Source organism: Dendrobium catenatum, unplaced genomic scaffold (genome assembly GCF_001605985.2).
Source record: "Dendrobium catenatum unplaced genomic scaffold, ASM160598v2 original_scaffold_72769, whole genome shotgun sequence".
In the NCBI taxonomy this organism is placed as follows: domain Eukaryota; kingdom Viridiplantae; phylum Streptophyta; class Magnoliopsida; order Asparagales; family Orchidaceae; genus Dendrobium; species Dendrobium catenatum.
The window spans coordinates 58,678-77,273 of NW_021391215.1; the positions used below are offsets into that span (position 1 = coordinate 58,678).

An 18,596-nucleotide genomic window follows, 5' to 3' on the forward strand; every position below is an offset into this window, starting at 1 on the left:
AGCTCCAATTTTTATATGAATTAAAATCAAATGTCTCCTCTTGTTCATGTAAGTCATCACCATCCAAAACATATTGTTTGTATTTTTGAAGCATTGAGGACATAATTTATTTAATTGTTTAATTATTTACTATAATTTAATAATATAATTATTTTCAATCCCATGCATGCACTTAACTACACTTTGTTATAAGTCTCTATCAACCTAACCACTTTCATATCCTTCAAAGCTTTGGCTTTGGGCTTTGGATACATTGAAGGCATTCTTTCATAATTAAAATTCCAAGCGGCATCACCAACCATTATTAAAATGAGAAGGTTGGATACCATTAGAAGCCATGTGAAATGATTCTAATAAATTTAATTTGTTGATTAGTTAAATAATTAATTAATTAATTAACTCCTAATATGAGGTTTAATTAATTTAAAAATAAAATTATAATAAGCTTTTAAATGTGAAATGGAATTATATCCAAGTGTTGGATTTGACTTTTTAATAAAAATGGGTTTTGTTGGGTTTGGATAATTTTAAATTAATTTCATGCGATTGGGCTCTTTAAAAAAGGATTAGCAAATGCATGCTTAAATTATAGTTAAAGCTTTATTTTTTTAATAATCGGTCAAAAAATTATTATTTTTTACTAAAATCATTAACTTAAATTAAGTTGATTATATATCACAAATTTAGGAAAAATTACCGGCGTCTTATATCCGTCGGAAGACATTTTCCGGCCCGCATCAAAACAGCGTATGAAATTCCGACGGAAATGCGCTGGAAACTCAGTCTTTCCGTCGTATTTTATATATCACCGGCGGATTTTGTTCGCCAGTAATATCGATTTTTCCTGTAGTGACACTAAATAACTAAAAAATATTTTAAGTATTTTAGAAAATAATTAGAATATATGGAGATGCATATAAAAAGCAAGGGCATGGGCAATTTGACTAACGGAATCAGATTATTCAAATTGATCTTATAATCATATTTAGATTAGTACTGCCACTAAACTATCTAAATATACTAAGATTTTTTTTTGAAACAACTTTCATACTGCTTTTTAAAACAACTTTTTAGTAAAAAAAATTAAAAAATTTTATTAAAAACTATTTTAAAAAGCAGTAAAAAATCCATCCCAAACGAAGCCAAATATTTAACATAAGAGAATTTAATGAATCGTGATCATAGTCTACTTTCAATGGAGCAAACATACTCCATGGGATATGCACATGAGCGGATCCCCACTCATATGATTGCCCACCCTCAAAACTAAAATTTAATTTATAAGAGGGGTAATTTTGAAATTTTGCCCACCCCTCAAAAATAAAATTTTGCCCTAATATGACCCATCTCACATTATTTGCCCATCCAACCGAAGTTTTGAATATTTCCTCTTTGCAAATAAATGATAAAAATTTTCTTATAAATTTGATAGCATTATGTTGGTTAAAATTTTTTAAAAAATTTTTTATTATTATTATTGTTTTCATCTAATTAATTAAAATTTTACCCACCTTGAAAAAAGAAGCTAGATCCACCCTTAGGTATGCATGATGCAAAGTTATCTATCCTTATATCTTCATAAATATGCTCATTAATTTATTATTTTGGCAAATTAATTAGCACATTGAGCTTAAATCCTCAATGTGAAGTTTGACTATTATCCATTAAAGCTTCATTTATGGCCGCTTTCTTACCGCCTCTTAAAGCAAAATTTGCCACTTTAAAAAGCAGTAAAAAAGCCATCCCAAACAAAGCCCAAGTCTCAACCTAGTTTATGAAATGTAACATTCCTAAATATTTGTTATCTCATTAGGTATAACATTGACATACATTTAGTGCACAATAGTGCTATCATTATTGTCCTTATCTAAGGCTACAATTTTGTTGGCAATCCCATGAGATATCACATCCCTCCTAATGATCATAGACGAAGAAATCATTCTGTGAGGACAACGAACCGTTCGGAGACGAATGAGAGAGCTTTCATTCGTCTCCAGTCGCCATCCGATGTCCGCACAGAATAATTAATCTCATAGATGACATGGAACTTCTATAATAACCCAAAGATTAAGAAAACAAGCTATTTCAAGCCCATAATTGCAACCTTGCACTATAAATCTGATGTGTAAGTATGGATAGCAGCCTGACTATGAGTCACAGATCTACAAATGGTACAGAAATAGATTTTGTTTCTTGATATTTCTCCAATTTGTAGCTAAATAATCCTATTTAGTAAAGTCTTTCTGATCATCTGCTATGCCTGTTTCTATAATTTTCTATACAGTTTGATCTGAAGCATAGAAGTAAATTTCATATTTACAGACCTGGGTTAAATGCATCTGGAAGTCAAGCATTGGAAGCTGAACAGTAAGTTTCAGTCTTGATCACCCGAGTGTTATATGAGCCGCAGAAATTACATTTGTGGTAGAGCCAGTGGAATCGAGATGTTCCCTTCTTGTCACAGTCGTTGCACAGTATATCCTGAATAGAGAGTTAGCATGAACCTTCTTAGTAATCGCAAAACTCTCAATTGTTTCTGTTTAAGGTTTCGTTTGGGACGGCTTTCTTACTGTTTCTTAAAGCAATTTTTCAATATAAAAATTTTAGGAAAATTTACGTACATACCATTTTATACCATCCTATTTACATATCTAACAGCTAAAACTTTAATATTACATTCATACCACCCTATATTATTTTAATATCAAATATGTCACTCATATTTGATATGAAAATGAATTATGGGTGGTATGTAAGTAATATTAAAATTTTAGGTGTTAAATATGTAAATATAGTAGTATAGTGTGGTATGTATGTAAATCTTCCAAAATTTTATTTATTGCAGTAAAAAACTGTGCGGTAAGAAAGCCATCTCAAACGAAGCCTAAGATAAACTACTAACACATGGGAGAGTTTTGCACCTGGCACTTGTCTCTGTATTCCTCAGGTGGAGAAAAAGGATTCATGTAGCCGACCCCACGTAGTGGGATAAAGGCTTGATGTTGTTGTTGTTGTTATATCAAATACGACACTCAATATTTTCTTCATACCACTCGTATTTTTCATTTGTATCACTCATATTTGATATGAAAATGAACTATGGGTGGTATGTAAGTAATATTAAAATTTTAGATGTTAAATATGTAAATATAGTAGTATAGGGTGGTATGTATGTAAATCTTCCAAAATTTTATTTATTGCAGTAAAAAACTATGCGGTAAGAAAGCCATCTCAAACGAAGCCTAAGATAAACTACTAACACATGGGAGAGTTTTGCACCTGGCACTTGTCTCTGTATTCCTCAGGAAGCTCTTCAGCTGCCAGTAATGCGTCGAGCATGCCGAAATATACCTGCGCATATCAAAATAAAAATGCTACAATGATCAATTTGGCAAGTGAAAGTGGTGGGTAAAATGCGGTCATTCTTGGAGAAGAGCAATGTAGTAGGGCCAAATAGAGAGAATACATGTGGTTTAGCTCATTATAGATCACATCAAATAATGGGAAAATCAAGAAGTATCAAATTTTTCTTTATCTAAAATACATGACTTTTTTTTTTATTCAAAAGATTAAATTAGATTGTAATTTCAGCAGGATTGAAGTAAAAAAGTTTCAAAAAGAGTGAAATTCTCGAGTTAAAAAACCGAAAACTCAAACAAATTGATAGGCAAAGTTCATGAAATATCTAATACAGCTAGTTACGGGAATGATTTCTAAAAGGAGTGTAAACATTAGTAGAGAGAGGCTTGTGAGAAATCTCTGCACTATTAGATTTGGGCTTCAGTTGGGACGATTTTCTTACTGCTTCTTCAAACAATTTTCTAATACCAAAAATAAGATTTTTGTACCTAAATGCTGTTTTAAGAAGCAGTAGAAAAGCCGTCCCAAATGAAGCCTTGATCGAGCACATAAAATAGGATAATCGAGTAGGAAAGCAAGCGGTTACAAGATTCCTTAATATAACAGAAACAATACAATAAAACAGGATATTGACAAGGTTTAGAGCCATTCTATCCAGTGTAAACGCTAAAAGAAAAACTAACTATTTTCATCAATGGTAACAAAGGTTGGAAAAATTACCGCCATATCTCCTAATGATTTGCTACAAATAGGACAGGTGTAGTGGCTGCAAGTGTATGCCTGTAGATAGCACAGTAAAGATCGTTAGCCATTAGTTTATTTGATCATCTACATATCACAAGAAAAGACAAAAAATATAAGTTAAATAAAAGTAAAAAATACTAGGGCTTCGTTTGGGTCGGCTTTCTTACTGCTTCTTAAAGCAGCTTTCTAGTATTAAAATTTTAATTTTTGAACTAGAAAGCCGCTTTAAGAAGTAAGAAAGCCGTCCCAAATGAAGCTTAGCTCAAAATGCCTACAAGGGGCGAAACACAAAATACTACTCAGTCATGTAAGTACCTGAAAGCAAGCTGAGTGCATAAAATGACCACAAGGTAAAGCTCTTACTGCAGCACTTGATGTGAAAAGAAAATCACAGCAAATGGGACAGTTGGTTTCAAGTCCCTTTTCTCTGCATTTATGATCCACTAATTTCATTCCAAGGCAACAGTTACATGTCATGCAATGAAAAAAGTCCACGCCAAGTCCTCTACCAACACGACACAAGTTGCAGAAGGGACAGTGATAGACCATCCTGAAATAATAGTACATTTCTTGAGCAAATAGTTATTGTTAAATCCAATCTCATGCCTTCAAAATGTTCGTGTTATTACACCTCTTATGAGGCGTTCTTGTCGTGGAAAATGCAGATGAACAGGAATTACAATTCACATCGTGTGATCAACAAGAACTTTTGATAAAAAAAATTTATACAATCATTCTTTCTCAAAAAGGATGTAATGGTCTTTTTCTCCAAATAAACAATCTGAAGATATCAGCTACTAGAGAAATAGAATTTCAAAGCTGATAGCAGTCATGATTAGAAACAGCAGGAACTTCATATCCTTAAAACCCCCATAGCTAAGCATATTTTTCTAAATCTAGACCACTTTGTACTTGCCCAGTATGAAATTGAGTAGTTCCTTTTTACTTGTTGACAATCATAACAAATGAGAAATACACAAAAAAAATACAAAACAACTTCAGGTCACATACGACTACTTTTTCCACTTACCTTTCATCATCAAAAAATTTACAGATGTTGCAGAAGTACTTGGCCATGGAAAATCCATTACAGGAAGGCGTTTTACAGCTTGCTGCAATTGGCTGAAGTTTTAAGCAACGCATGCACATCATTTCCAAAGTTGCTTTTCTGCGGTGAAACAGAGAATGTTAAGTCACAATAAAATTAAAGCTCTAATATCTTAAAATTACAAGGCCGCTATATGATTGCAAGGTAGTCTCATAAGTTATAAACATTTACAGGAGACTGGGAACAAAAATCCATGAAAAATATGTACGATGTGATTTTTTTTTTTTTTGGTTATATCAATTTAAATTTCCACAATATGGTATACGTACAAATCCCCACAAACGGCTATGTTTATTTCCTCAAAGTTTAAAATTAGAAGCACAAATTAAAGCTTACAATCGAAAGAAACAATCAAAGTTAATAGAATTTGAGGTTTTCTGTTGTTAACCCAGCATTTGAAGCATTTTTAAGAAATACATAATAATAATCTAAAAGTAAGTTTTCCTGTTGAACGGATTATTGTCACCGTTAAGAATAATTTCAAATTTCAATGTTAAGCAGAAGAGATCCAGTTCAAAACTAACCATGGTTAATATTTATCAAATGCCTTTTTAGGGTACTGACAATGTTACAGAAAACAAGCGAGGCAAAAAATATAAAGGTACTTTATTCACCAGTAATCAGATGGTTCTAGAAAAACATGATTCTATTTGCTACTATTCTATAATTCCTTCCTTTATTCTTGGATTTATAAAAACTCTTCAGTTGCTCTCCTCCATTTAATTCCACAAATTGAATAAGTTATAAAATCAATACACAAGGGTAGATTGAAGTTAAATGATGAAAATAATTGAAAAAAGGAGCTTTCTACCATTTTTTATTAGAGTAGAAACCTCATAGAATTCACTAATTGTACGTAAGGCATCTTGTTCATTTCTTTATGCTCATAGATAATTAAATAAGCTTGAAACAAACCTTTAAAGATCAACATATAAATGAATATATTTGAACAGTGACATAGTAGCACAATTATACTCATGAACACACTTGTTTGTACTTTAACAAGTAGCTAGCAAAAAGCTTGATAATATGCCCATTTAATAATGACTTATACTTATTTGATGATTAATTATATTTTAGGTATTTTAAAAGGTATAAATATAATTAAAATATTGAGTAAATAGCTAGGCGGATGGATTAAAAATTAAGTTTTATTTTGATTGACATTGGATGATGAAAATATTGAAATAAAACCATATGGATGAATAAAATATAATTTTATTATTTGTTAAATCTCAACCCTACGATCCCAAAGATATCCACGGCTGTGAACAGTAATCCGTGGGAAGAATACATGGATTGCATTAATTCCTCCCACTAATTTAGGAATAATTGTATTCATGTTATTATTTGTTTCCTTATTGATACACCTTGTATAGATCTATAAATAGGGAGTTGATGGCTTAATAAAATTCAAGCTTTTCCTCTCGAATTCTAGTTTTAACATGGTATCAGAGCCGATCGGGAGGCCTTCATTGCCGAACGATCCAACCTTCTGAAGCTGCAAGAGCGCGACGCAGAAGTGTCGATCCTCCGTCGATCCCGACAGTTACTACTGCAGGCGGACACCTCGACTTCGATCGAAGGAGCCGAGACGAACAGCCACGAAGGAAACGAAGGAGCAGTCATACCCATTTGAAGCGTTCCGTGCGGAAGATACTTCCGAAGCCGATCGGAAGTCCGTCCCGATCGACTACTCTCCCACTCGATCGACAGAACCGCACGAGCATCTTCCCACGTTCGGTGGAGGAACCCGTTCCGATCTCTGATCCGGCTCGGTGGAGGAGCCCGATCGTCGAAGGAGAAGAGTCGAGCAGCCGACCCGACTGGAAGGGAAGATCGTCGAAGGCGCCTGGTCCGCCCTCTCTTCGCGCGTACCCTAAGCTCCCCGGCCCGATTCTTTTAAAGAATTGGACAGTCGGTTTTTTAGTAAAACCGACAAGGTTTTGAGAAAAAAAAAATCTATCATCGGCCTTTATTGCCGACAACTAAAATCGGGGGAATTTTTTGGAAGCCTTCATTGCTATCCAAGAGAGTTTTTGATAGTCTTAATCACTATCATAATGTCAGAAATCAATTCCTCTGAAAGTATTGACCAGACGGAGGAATCGATAGTGCACCAAGTTCGAGGTGATCTTCAAAACATACAACCTTCCTATCGTCTAAATGGGAAGAACTACCTGAAGTGGTCTCAGTTTGTGAAGACCTACTTGAAGGGGAAAGGTAAAATACATCATCTCATTGGAGGAGGACCGAAAGAAGGAGATCCCAAATTTGGGGCATGGGATGAAGCAGACTCCATGATTATGTCATGGATGTGGAACTCCATGATTCCAGAAATTAGTGACACATTTATGTTCCTTTCAACGGCAAAGGACATATGGGATGCGGCCAGACAAACTTACTCCAAAGCTCGTGACGCGGCCCAAATCTTTGAAGTTAAAGTCAAAGTTGGAAGCACGAAGCAGGGGAATAAGACCGTGACGGAATATGCCACCATTCTACAAAATCTGTGGCAAGAACTTGATCACTATAGGTGCATTGAAACCAGATGTCCGGAGGATGCTGCGATCCTAAAGAACTTCATTGAAAAAGATAGAGTTTATGATTTTCTTGCAGGACTCAATGCAGAATTTGATCAAGTTAGAGTTCAGATCCTCGGCAAGGAAGAGACGCCATCACTCAACGAAACCATTTCTCTCATTCGCACAGAAGAAAGTCGACGAGGAGTAATGTTAGAACCAAAGACAGTTGAAAGCTCAGCAATGGTGATGAACAAAGAATCGTCATGGAAGGAGAAGGGTAAAGATCCTTCAAAGTTCAAAGACAAGGACTCACTTTGGTGCAGCTACTGCAAAAAGTCAAGACACACAAAGGAAACGTGCTGGAAAATACATGGTAAACCCCCCAGCAAGGAGTGGAATCAAAAGGGTGAACCAAGGAGCACATCACATGCCAACAACACTACAAGTAAGCCAGAAGCACGGTCCAATCTTGGAGAATTCAACAAAGAAGATATTGACAAATTAAAACAACTCCTGGTATCTCTTGAAAAACCAAATGCTTCTTCTTCACTTGCACTCTCAGGTAAGACTCCAATTTCTTTCAGTTTGGATGCAGGCGTTGGGGAGAGGGTTTTGACGTGTTTACTAGTCTGAGCCACCTTCGTGTCCCATCAATGCACCTAGTGAATAAATAGAAACCTTCAATTCTAAGGTAAATATATTGAAGTAATAGCGTTCCAAGAGGAATCAATTCTTAAATTATTAAAAGGTTAAATTATTAAAACGATCAATGACAATTCCTACAAGTTTGGCTTTTTCAGTAAGTATGATATTAATGCTTCCGTTGATATTTCTGATTTAAGCCCTTTTTATGCTACTAGGTCAACTATTTGAAGAAAAATACTTCTGACGGAGAAATTTTTCAGAAAGATCAAAGGAACATTTTATGCTAGCTGGAAGCTCCCGAAAAGTCAAAGGAATAAGTATATCCTCAAATAGTCATTTGCATAAAAAGGACTTAAAATCGAGATGCAACCTTAACCTAAAGTAAAATCTTGAATTTTTTCCCATACCACTTAATTCTCACTTTTTTGTTTCATATTTTTTATTTTCATTTCTAGGCGTGGGTATTGTCACTGATTGATAACCAGTTGCAAAAAATGTAAGCTTGCTAATACCACAAACAATAATTTTCATATATTACTGAATTCAATAATAAAAGTTAAATTTATGTAGGATAAAAGTGTTCAACCCATAAATACAATATCGCAATTTATTAACAACTTCACAGTCAATCAAGCATGAAAAATAATAAGAAAAAAATGTGCATTGGTTCACCGTATAAGCATTGCTACCTTTCCATGGAATGATCACTGACTTTGTCATGGCAGAACCGGCAAGTAAACAACTTGTTACAGCAAACTGCTAGGAGCTTGCAGTTTCTTTTGTAGTGCTCACAGCCATATGTTTTCTTCTCAGGATCTCGGAATGATGGGGAAAATCCCAAGAGATCTTCCCCGTCTCCTTTTTTAGCTTGAGGCAGCTTTTGTTGAGCAGCAATCCAGCGGCTATAATGAATATAGAACAATTTAAATGATTGACATAAAGAGAAAATCTCTTTTGAATGCGTTAAACAAAAATGTAAATTTAAAATGCAATTTTATGAGATTTAAAACCTTGTCATAAGATTTTGAATAAGATATGCTTTTCTCCGTGGATCAAGTGTTGGGTCACTAGAGACCTTCCGTATCTCAGCCTCAAGCTCATTCTGATTCATTCTAAAAATATCTTTCCATCCAGGCTTGAACATTTGGCCATTTTGATCAAAATTTTCTTGGCAATCAGCTCCTATAGAGCCAAAAAGAAATTTCCATTCAGACAAAGCTAAAGAAAAAATATATTATTAAAAAAAGATAAATATACACCTTCTGGAAGACCGCCATTCTGTGTTTCATCCTGTGAACAACTTGGAGCACCCTTCCACCATTCATTTAGCCACTCATTGAACATAGTATTTTTTGTTGCCTGCCTCCACATATCCATCATCATGTTCTGCTCCTCTTGCGTGAGTGCTGAAGTAACCCATGGCAACATTGACTGTAGAACCTCTGCTCCAGTTGTTCCAATTATACGGCCAACAATCTTATCCTGCTCCTCAATAGAAAAATGTTTATCAAATAAAGGCCACAACTCAAGTTCTTCTCTAAAAATATGTTGGTCCAGCGAAACTCGTATTGATTTACACATGCCTTGAAGCTTTGTAACAAGTTCATTATGCTTCCTTTTCCAACTTGGGTTAGTTAATGCTTCAGTATTGGCGTCTATCCTTGTTAGGCCATCATGCAATTGTGAAAGTTCTGAAAGAACATCAGATATATCGTTAAACAGCTTCTCCTCCTGCTTGTGATCAAGAGTATATGAATGGCTAACATTGTGAAGTGACTCTCTCGATTCTAAAGCAGGGAAAACAATGTCATCTTCGGCATTGCTATGAGCTCTATACAAGCCCCACAGTAAACGAAATCTTCCACTGAATTGCCGCAGAAAAGCTTCACCACAGTTTATAAGTTTTCCCGATTCAACATCAAGATACTCTAAATCTTTACGGATTGCTTTATGAAACTTAAAAATGTTATCAATTGGTCTCACAGCATTCTCCATACTGGATGATAATGTATCTGTTTCCCAGAGAAAGAGACTGGAATTTAGAGGAGCTGTTGAGTTGCAAGAAAATGACCGGAGCACTTTCCCAGAAGCAAGGGAACTAATTCCTAAATTGCTGCTGCCATCAACCCCTAATTTAGGGATGCGGCAAGCTGTAACACACGACAAACTTTGAGTCTCTTCTCTTCTTAATTCATCACCATTCCTAGAATGCAAGCATAATATTGATTGATTGTCTCCATGCTTCTGTTGTTTGATCTGTAATTGTGCTCCAACTTTGTCGCTGGGTACGCAGGCACATGAACAAAATCCAGAACTAAAATCTGCAACTCTCTCATTCTTATCCTCTAACAGACAGCAACCAATAGCCGCCTCGGGAGATAAACATTGAAATTTACGACAATCAGAGATATCCGGGGTCCGACCCTTGCATGCCCAACCATAGAAGAGAGTCACCAGTGCAGAATCCGATGATGGTGCTGCATCACATGAGTAAGATACTGCTTGGAAAAAAAATGCAGGATATAATAATAGCATCCAATAGAAAAGGATGGCATACCAACCTGCAAAACACATGTTATGGAGAAAAGCCCTTGCCTCTAACTCAGTAAGCTCTGAAACCAACCAAGGTAGAACACGCTCTAATAGTCTTAGAGGCATTACACACAAACTTTTATACAGCAATTCCCGTTGTTTATCTGGAGAGAAATGCCTCCTAGCAAGAGGAAGAACCTAGAATAATAAAATAAGATAAGCATACTGATGCATTTGCTAGAAAATAATTCAGTTTATGTATGCAGGCAAAATCAGGCCAATTTAAAACACCATTGTGGATCACAAGTCCATATGAGAATGAATGAAGGTCAACATTACGAGGCAAAGTCAAACTCCATTAGCTTGAATATATTTCATTTTATGCAAGCAAAATCAGATCAATTTAAAAAACCATCGGGGATCACAAGCCCGAATGAGAAAAGATGAAGGTCCATTAGGAGGCAAAGTTTTTATGATGAAAATTATGATGAGATATAATCAGGCCTACCTCAACTTCCTCACTATGAAAGTGCTTCTGAATTGCTTCCATAATCTGATCAGCATATAAACATAAATTTGAATAAAAATCAACAGTGCTTGAATTTGTTCCTGCACTTTTGATTTCTTCAATTAGAAGTCTAAATTTGTTAAACTGATTTTCCTCTTCTGCATGCTCCTGTACAAAAGAAACTTGCCCATCTACAGCTGGAAAAATAACCTGATCTTCCGCAATGCTGCATACAATATAAATATTAGCCACCACCATCATCCTTATACATACCAAATGGAGTGACCGTAAATGGTAAAACCAGAAAATTCTTTTGTCAACTAAGTGCAAACAATTTCTTACCTCATACTACTGATATTTGGTAAATGGAGGCACGCAAAAAGTGAAACAGAAATGGTGACTAGTACAGAGGTTTCAACTACTAAACATCCCCACAAAGCATAAAGAAATATAATTGAAATCAAATGCATGTCAAAGCTTACATAGCCGGAAATATTAAAGATGCTGGAGGGCAACACATGATATTTGCATATTAGCAAGACAGCAAAAAAGCAATGATATAAGTCTGATCATATTACCAGTAAGACTCTCCCTCTCACAGATTATATTTTTCTCCTTTATTAACCTTAAAATGTTGATCTTTATGCAAACCTCAAGTCACAAAATATTAAGATGGCACGCCTCTCCTCTCATCATCATCATTAGAACTGGGGTTTGTTCTATGAATCCCTATGTTGCACCGATACACCTATTTATGAAGGCGTGCTGTATCCGATACACCGATTCATGGATACGCCTCCGATACTCCACCGATACGTGTCAGATACGCCAAAGCCGTATCCAATTAAAATATTATTTAATTTCAAAAGGACAGGCGTATCCGATACGCGTGTCCGTTGAAAAACAAAAAAAAATCTGAAAAGAAGACTTGTATGAAAATGATTTTGACAACTTCTATACATTTTATCTTCGGTCTAGCCTTTCACTTTTCTAATCATCCAACCTAATTTTATTTACCAACCTAATGGGTATACTTTTTACCCTTTACAATAGATGTCAAAACCGTATAAGTATATATTTAACTGCATTAACTTCAATATATTTCAATATACGTCACTCTGCTTAAATTTATCATCAACTAAAATAACAATATCTCTGAGAAGACAAGCTAAGTAGAAACTTCAGGGTGAAACCCAAGCAATTGAGTCCTTAAACAAATGAATACCTATTGAACTTCCAAATAATTCCTATAGAAAAAATGAAAAATAGGACTAAATACAAACACAACGTATAAATATATCATACAATTCAGTGCCAGTTCTTTATAGGATTTAGAGTTAGAATTAGTGAGTTTTGAAGTTTTCCTCCCACAGTATAATAGTACAACATTCATATTATTAATTTAAAATATTGATATTCATGAAAACTATAATATTATGGAAATCAGAACCTTAAGTCACTATCCATGTAAGATGGCAAATGCCTTTAGAAGCCAAATCTCCAACAAGGTTGAAAATTTCAAGATGAGCTTCATGACTTGAATTACAAAAAAGTCCTTTTTAAGAAAAGGAGGAATAAACACAAGTAGATGACTAATAAATACAAAGCACTAATTATCCCTTTGATAGAAAAAGAGTTACTGTTGACAAGAAACCATAAAAATAGTGGATCAGCATAGAATTACAAGAAGCCTCTTACCCATGAAAGATGCAAACATCAGCAATAAATTGCAGTCTTGCATCAAATTTGGAAAGGTTTTGGAAATCTCCAGAAAGTTGTATCTTCTTTGCCTCCGCTGTGATATCATTCAACTCATTCTTGATTGCATTATGCCAATGCAATATCTCATTTATTGGATGAGGTCCAAGAAAATCCACAGGCTCGCAGTCCATATCTACATGTTTTCGCTTTCGATATCTTAAGTTTTCAAATGACAACCCCTTTTTTTCTGATTGGCCAGGCAATTTGCATGAACCACTATCAAAATGTCGCTCAGACTTCGAATCATTTCTATGAGTTTGGCTGATAATGTTCATATGTTTGCCTTCCAACCAGGTGAATATCACCTAAACAAATAACAGTGTCAGCATGCCATTTAAATTAAACTAAATACACATATATAATGCTCAATAAGGAAATTTTACTTCTTGGAGAAGCTTTTCTTCTGGAACAATCTTCAAAAAACATTTTACCATATCCTGATGTTCATCGGATGAAACACAAGAAGATAGCCAAGGGAGAAATTCCGCCATCATATTCACAGGGATGCTACAAAAAAATTGCCATACCAGATCAGCCTGCTCTTCAAATGAAAACTTCTCTATGAGCAATGGAAAGACCTGCAACATAAACATACGCAACAGCAGTGTGAATATTTTAGCATTTGAAAGAATGCACAATCAACAAGACTAAGGCTATAAAATATGAACTAATTGCATGTAAGAAACAAATACAGTTATTCAAGGGCACAAAAACATGTATATCAACATATAATAAAATTGTATGCTTTGATTTATGCAAGTCAATCAACAAATCAATATTACAACATGCAAAAAACCAACATGTACTAATATCCATATAAGCAAGTCGCCATGCACCAGTATCCATATAAACATGTCCACATGTAAGTGGATCAAGTGTGACTACTTAATAATAGAAGAAATATCTAAGATAGCAAAATCTTTCCAAACTAAATAAACTAAAGAAGATAGGAGTTAGAAAGTTAGGAGAAAAAAGTGATCATGGATGAAGTTAACACCAGAGAACCAATGGCCTAATTTGTCATATTGCTACCGGCAACAAATTCAAAATCAATGACATAAAAAGTGCATGAGATATCCAACAATGCAGGGTCGGAATGATAAATGTATGCAGGCTTAACCCAAAATTAAAGAGTAGCTATTCCATCTTAAAAGGATCCATGTTCCTATGGGCATCAAACATGATATAAAGCCCAGTCATGATGATAGGAGATAAAGAAACAACCTAACCAGTAATTCAATCCTGCCTTCAAAACCTCTAAAACATAATTCGGTCAATTTTTGTAGTTCATCTCAATCTAAAATATGATAATTTATTTATTGCATTCTATTTAAGAGGGAGAGGGTGATGCTTAGGCCAGTGTATGGAAAATAAAATGTTAACTTTACAAAAGAATGAACAGAAAACACGAAAGCAATTTATGTATAAATAAATGATAAAATAATTTCTACATAAATATTTGCAAATAAACAAACCTGCTCCTCCTCCTTAGACATATGCTGATTAAGTGATGTCTTAATAGCTCCAGTACGAGAAGCAAATTCTCTCCAAAATCTATCATCACCTTGTATATCCGACCCTAATAGGTCAAACAATTGACCAAAGAGGTCACTTTCTCCTTCATGCTCAAGTGAATATGTCCTAGCTACATTCTTCACCCTGTTATCAAGAGCTGGAAAAATAACCTGACATGTGAAAAGAGAAATTTAGCAAAAACTAATTAATTTAAATTTTCTCAAATATTTTGAATATTATATGTTTTACTGAAATAAATGTTTTTTTTTACTCTAAAGAAATGAGTTTATTCATATTGTTATTACGATAGTTATTGAAGTTGCATAGAACTACGAGACAATTGATCAAGTCAAAGAGTAGCTGGTTCAACAGAGCACTCAAAATATTGTTAAATTATATTTTAAGTACCTCTAGATATATTATAATAACTATATTTTAAATAATTAGTACTTGATAGATGAATTTGAGGTTTTATTCTTTTTTTTTTAATTAATTTAGTTGGAAGTGCCAAAATGCCATTAAGTCAATCAAATTCAGTGTTCGTAAAAGAGAAAAAAGATTACTATTTCAATCCATGTCTAACTAGATTGATTACAATAGCAGTCCTATAAAACAAACAAATCAGTGCAATTTTTAGTTGAATCGATCAAAACTCTACATACACTTCGGATTTATAGCTATGATCCTAAGCAATTTGTAAACCGCATGATTGGCCTTGATAATAGTGTAATGGAATAATAATAGAAGACGACAGTATGCAGTCAAGGGCTTTTTTCTTCACTCTCCAAACTTATAAATTAGCAAATATTGATCATAACGACCATATAGCTTAAAAAGCTTACAAAAATGACTTAAATATGTGCACATCATCAATTAACTCAATAATTGTATGTTTAATATGTTCTTCAGTTAATCTACTCAATTTTGTAGAAGAATAATTTTTTCCCCATAAAAAAAAAATCTATATGTAAAAAAACTTATTTAAAAACTATTCAACTGCAGATTCAAGAGACATGTAACTTAATAACAAACATTAATTCATATCAGCAACCAGATTGCATTCTCACGGCATTTGGCTAGCACTAATCTATGGTTATTGGAAGTTTAGCCTTCCTCAACAGCAAAACATTGTCATTGTATGCAATTATACACTATGGCGGCCATATATTTCACAGATTAAACATGCTAGCTAAACTTAGAAATATCAACCTGCCTCAGACTCCTCTTAGACACTAAGAAATCTCAATACTTGCCACGCACCCCCAATCACTAGTTGACTACTGATAAACTGACTCAATAAAGCATATTCCCTCATTACCCCTCTAGTAGCATATTAGAACATGGAATTTGAGGTGGCTTTAGAGATTCATGTCTTAGAATTCATGTGCATCAGATTACATGCCTCTTCTTTCCTTCTCAATTTATGTGAGTTTTCTTTTTGGATATGCTTGACTACGGTTAGAAGCAATATAAAGATCTCTCTTGGTTCCTTTCATACTCCCTGAGATCTAGATTTTTAGGAGGATTTGGCGGCTTCATGATGCAAGCAAGAAGAAGAAAACTTTGTGTGAGGCAATATCATGTTGTGTAAAATTCTTGGAGTTTATTCTTTCTTTGCATGCGTGTACTTTAGAATTGGGAAAGGGCTAGCATGTGTTCTTAATTTGTACACTATAATTTTGACTTTATTGTTCATGGACCAGATCCTTTTCCCTACAATAGATATAGATACCTAAATCTCTGTCTGTTAAGTTCTATTTCTATCGCACTATTGGGTTTACTTCGTGGTGCATCATTATTGATCATAGCTAACCATTCCAGATCATAATTTAATAGCATCGTTGTAATAAATTGGTATTGAAATGATATTATGAGATCGATAGCCATAAAGTCAAGGTCAAAAATTTTGATTGGTTGAGGAATTTTGCTGTTTGAGAACCAAGATAGATGGTGCTTTTATCCAATACGGTCTTGTGAAGGCAGGGCATTTGAAGATGTCAACAATACCGACAGAAGATAAAAAAGACAAATATGGATGAAAAAGTACTTATAGCCCATCCAATTGGGTTTGTGAGTGGGGTTCGTCGATGGAGGAGGTCTTGAAGAAATCCACCGTTGAACATTTATGGCTCAAATTGGAGTCTCTATTCATAATCAAAAGCCTCTCCATCAAACTACATCAAACACAAAGGTCGTATTTGTTTCACATGAAGGAATCAAGTTATAGTCAATCAAGTCAAATCTAAATCAGAGTTCAATTATTTATGATTAAAGATACATAATGTGAGTGTTTATGATGATGATCAAGCTTTATTATTCTTATACTCTTTATCTCCAGCTTTCAAGAAGTTTCAAGACAGCATATTGTATGAGAAGATATCATAAGCTTAGCAGATGTGAACAACTCACTTTTATCAAAAGATATGATTTATAAGTTCAAGTGTGTGCCGAAGAAAATTAGGGTAGGGAATTATTCGTGAGTGGTAGAGAAAGGTTCCACCTCCAGATGCAAGTTTATTAGATGGAATAAGACTTATCAAGAAGTAAGGACACATCAAGAAATATTGTATGGCATCGAATAAGAGGGAGCAGTAGGAAAGTGAAAATCATCAAGAGGACAAGACAGTGGATGCGAATACTACTGATATAGATTCAGTTTAAATTTTCTATGACTCGGCATGCTCTTTTGGTTGGTTAGGTTGAAGCCAAATTAACCGCTTAAAATTTTGTGTCTTCTGATTAGTATTTTTTCCATTCTTCTTTTTGTTTATTTAGTGGAGCATCACTTTCAATCCTAAGTGATGATTCCACGTCAACATTTGGATCCCTCATTACTATCTAACTATCAGGAAATTAGCCAGCTCGCCCAACTCAAACATCTCCAATCCCCCAAAACTCACAGATGCACCTCATTAACAAAGAAACTCACAAATCCATACTGAATCACCTGAACCTCTAGCGTTAACTGTAAGAACCCTAGTAAATTGAACAGCTATCCTTCAAAATATATATAAGAACAGACTAGATAGTTACCGCGTCCTCGGCATTGCAGTGATGTTTGTAGATATCGAATAGAAATCGGCATCTCTCCGACAACCAGCCAACATCCCCACCTCCATCGGTCGCAAACAACACGGCGGCGTGGTGAAGCCGGTCGAGCTCGGACCTGATCGCCTTATGAAATAAGGCAAATATCAACATCGGAGAGTTATCCAACGAATTGCTCCCTCCCGAAGCCACCACTGAAGACGAGGAAGCCGAGGAGGAAGCCGCGGCCGGATCGATTGCACTCACCGGCTCCTGCGGCATAAGCGCCACGACTCCATCCCCCACAAATGGCGCCTCCATCTCCGTGAACCCCCACTCGCAGATCTCTCTCCCTCTTCCCCTCCCTCAAGCTCTTTCTCCCTTCCAAGAGCCCAGCGTAGCAGAGTAGCGCGGACGGAGAGAGCACCAGAGGCTTCGTGGCTGATGATAATGGGAGGAGGAAAAAAATTTATTTTATCAGATGGTTCATTATGAAATGTCGTAGATACCCTTACTCTGTTTTGTAAATTGCTAAGAAGACAATAGAAGGCCGCGAGGAAGATGTAGTAAGTAGTAACAGTAAGGGCACTTGGCGGAATTTTACTCATGCCACGTCAGACAGATACTCCGGTCGGCCAGCATTGGGCAAATGTTAGCTTTTCTTAAGGTGACACGTGGATTCCATGGAGAGGTGCACCACGTCAGCAATAGGATTGGGCTACACACGTGTTCGCCGATCGAGAAGAATAAAGAAGGGCTCAATAGTCATTTCACATAACCAAATGCCTTTCTTTAATAGTTCTAAAGTTTTAACAGATTTTGTCTTTATTTTTTATTATTTTTTGAACATATGCTTTTAGGTCGGATTTGG

General features: G+C 35.1%; 1 protein-coding gene across 1 annotated transcript; it reads right to left on the bottom strand.

The window, feature by feature from the left end:
* Positions 1–2,083: 2,083 nt before the first annotated feature.
* Positions 2,084–18,172, bottom strand: LOC110111662 (zinc finger protein BRUTUS-like). The gene is made up of 14 exons (XM_020843637.2): positions 17,732–18,172; positions 14,659–14,868; positions 13,567–13,761; positions 13,121–13,488; positions 11,423–11,648; positions 10,944–11,112; positions 9,642–10,859; positions 9,393–9,564; positions 9,072–9,284; positions 5,135–5,272; positions 4,420–4,654; positions 4,081–4,140; positions 3,280–3,351; positions 2,084–2,481 (listed from the first exon to the last, which is right to left on the bottom strand). Exons 1-14 carry the CDS (start codon positions 18,044–18,046, stop codon positions 2,347–2,349), a joined length of 3,726 nt encoding a protein of 1,241 aa, XP_020699296.1. The 5' UTR covers positions 18,047–18,172; the 3' UTR covers positions 2,084–2,346.
* Between the last annotated feature and the right edge of the window lie 424 nt (positions 18,173–18,596).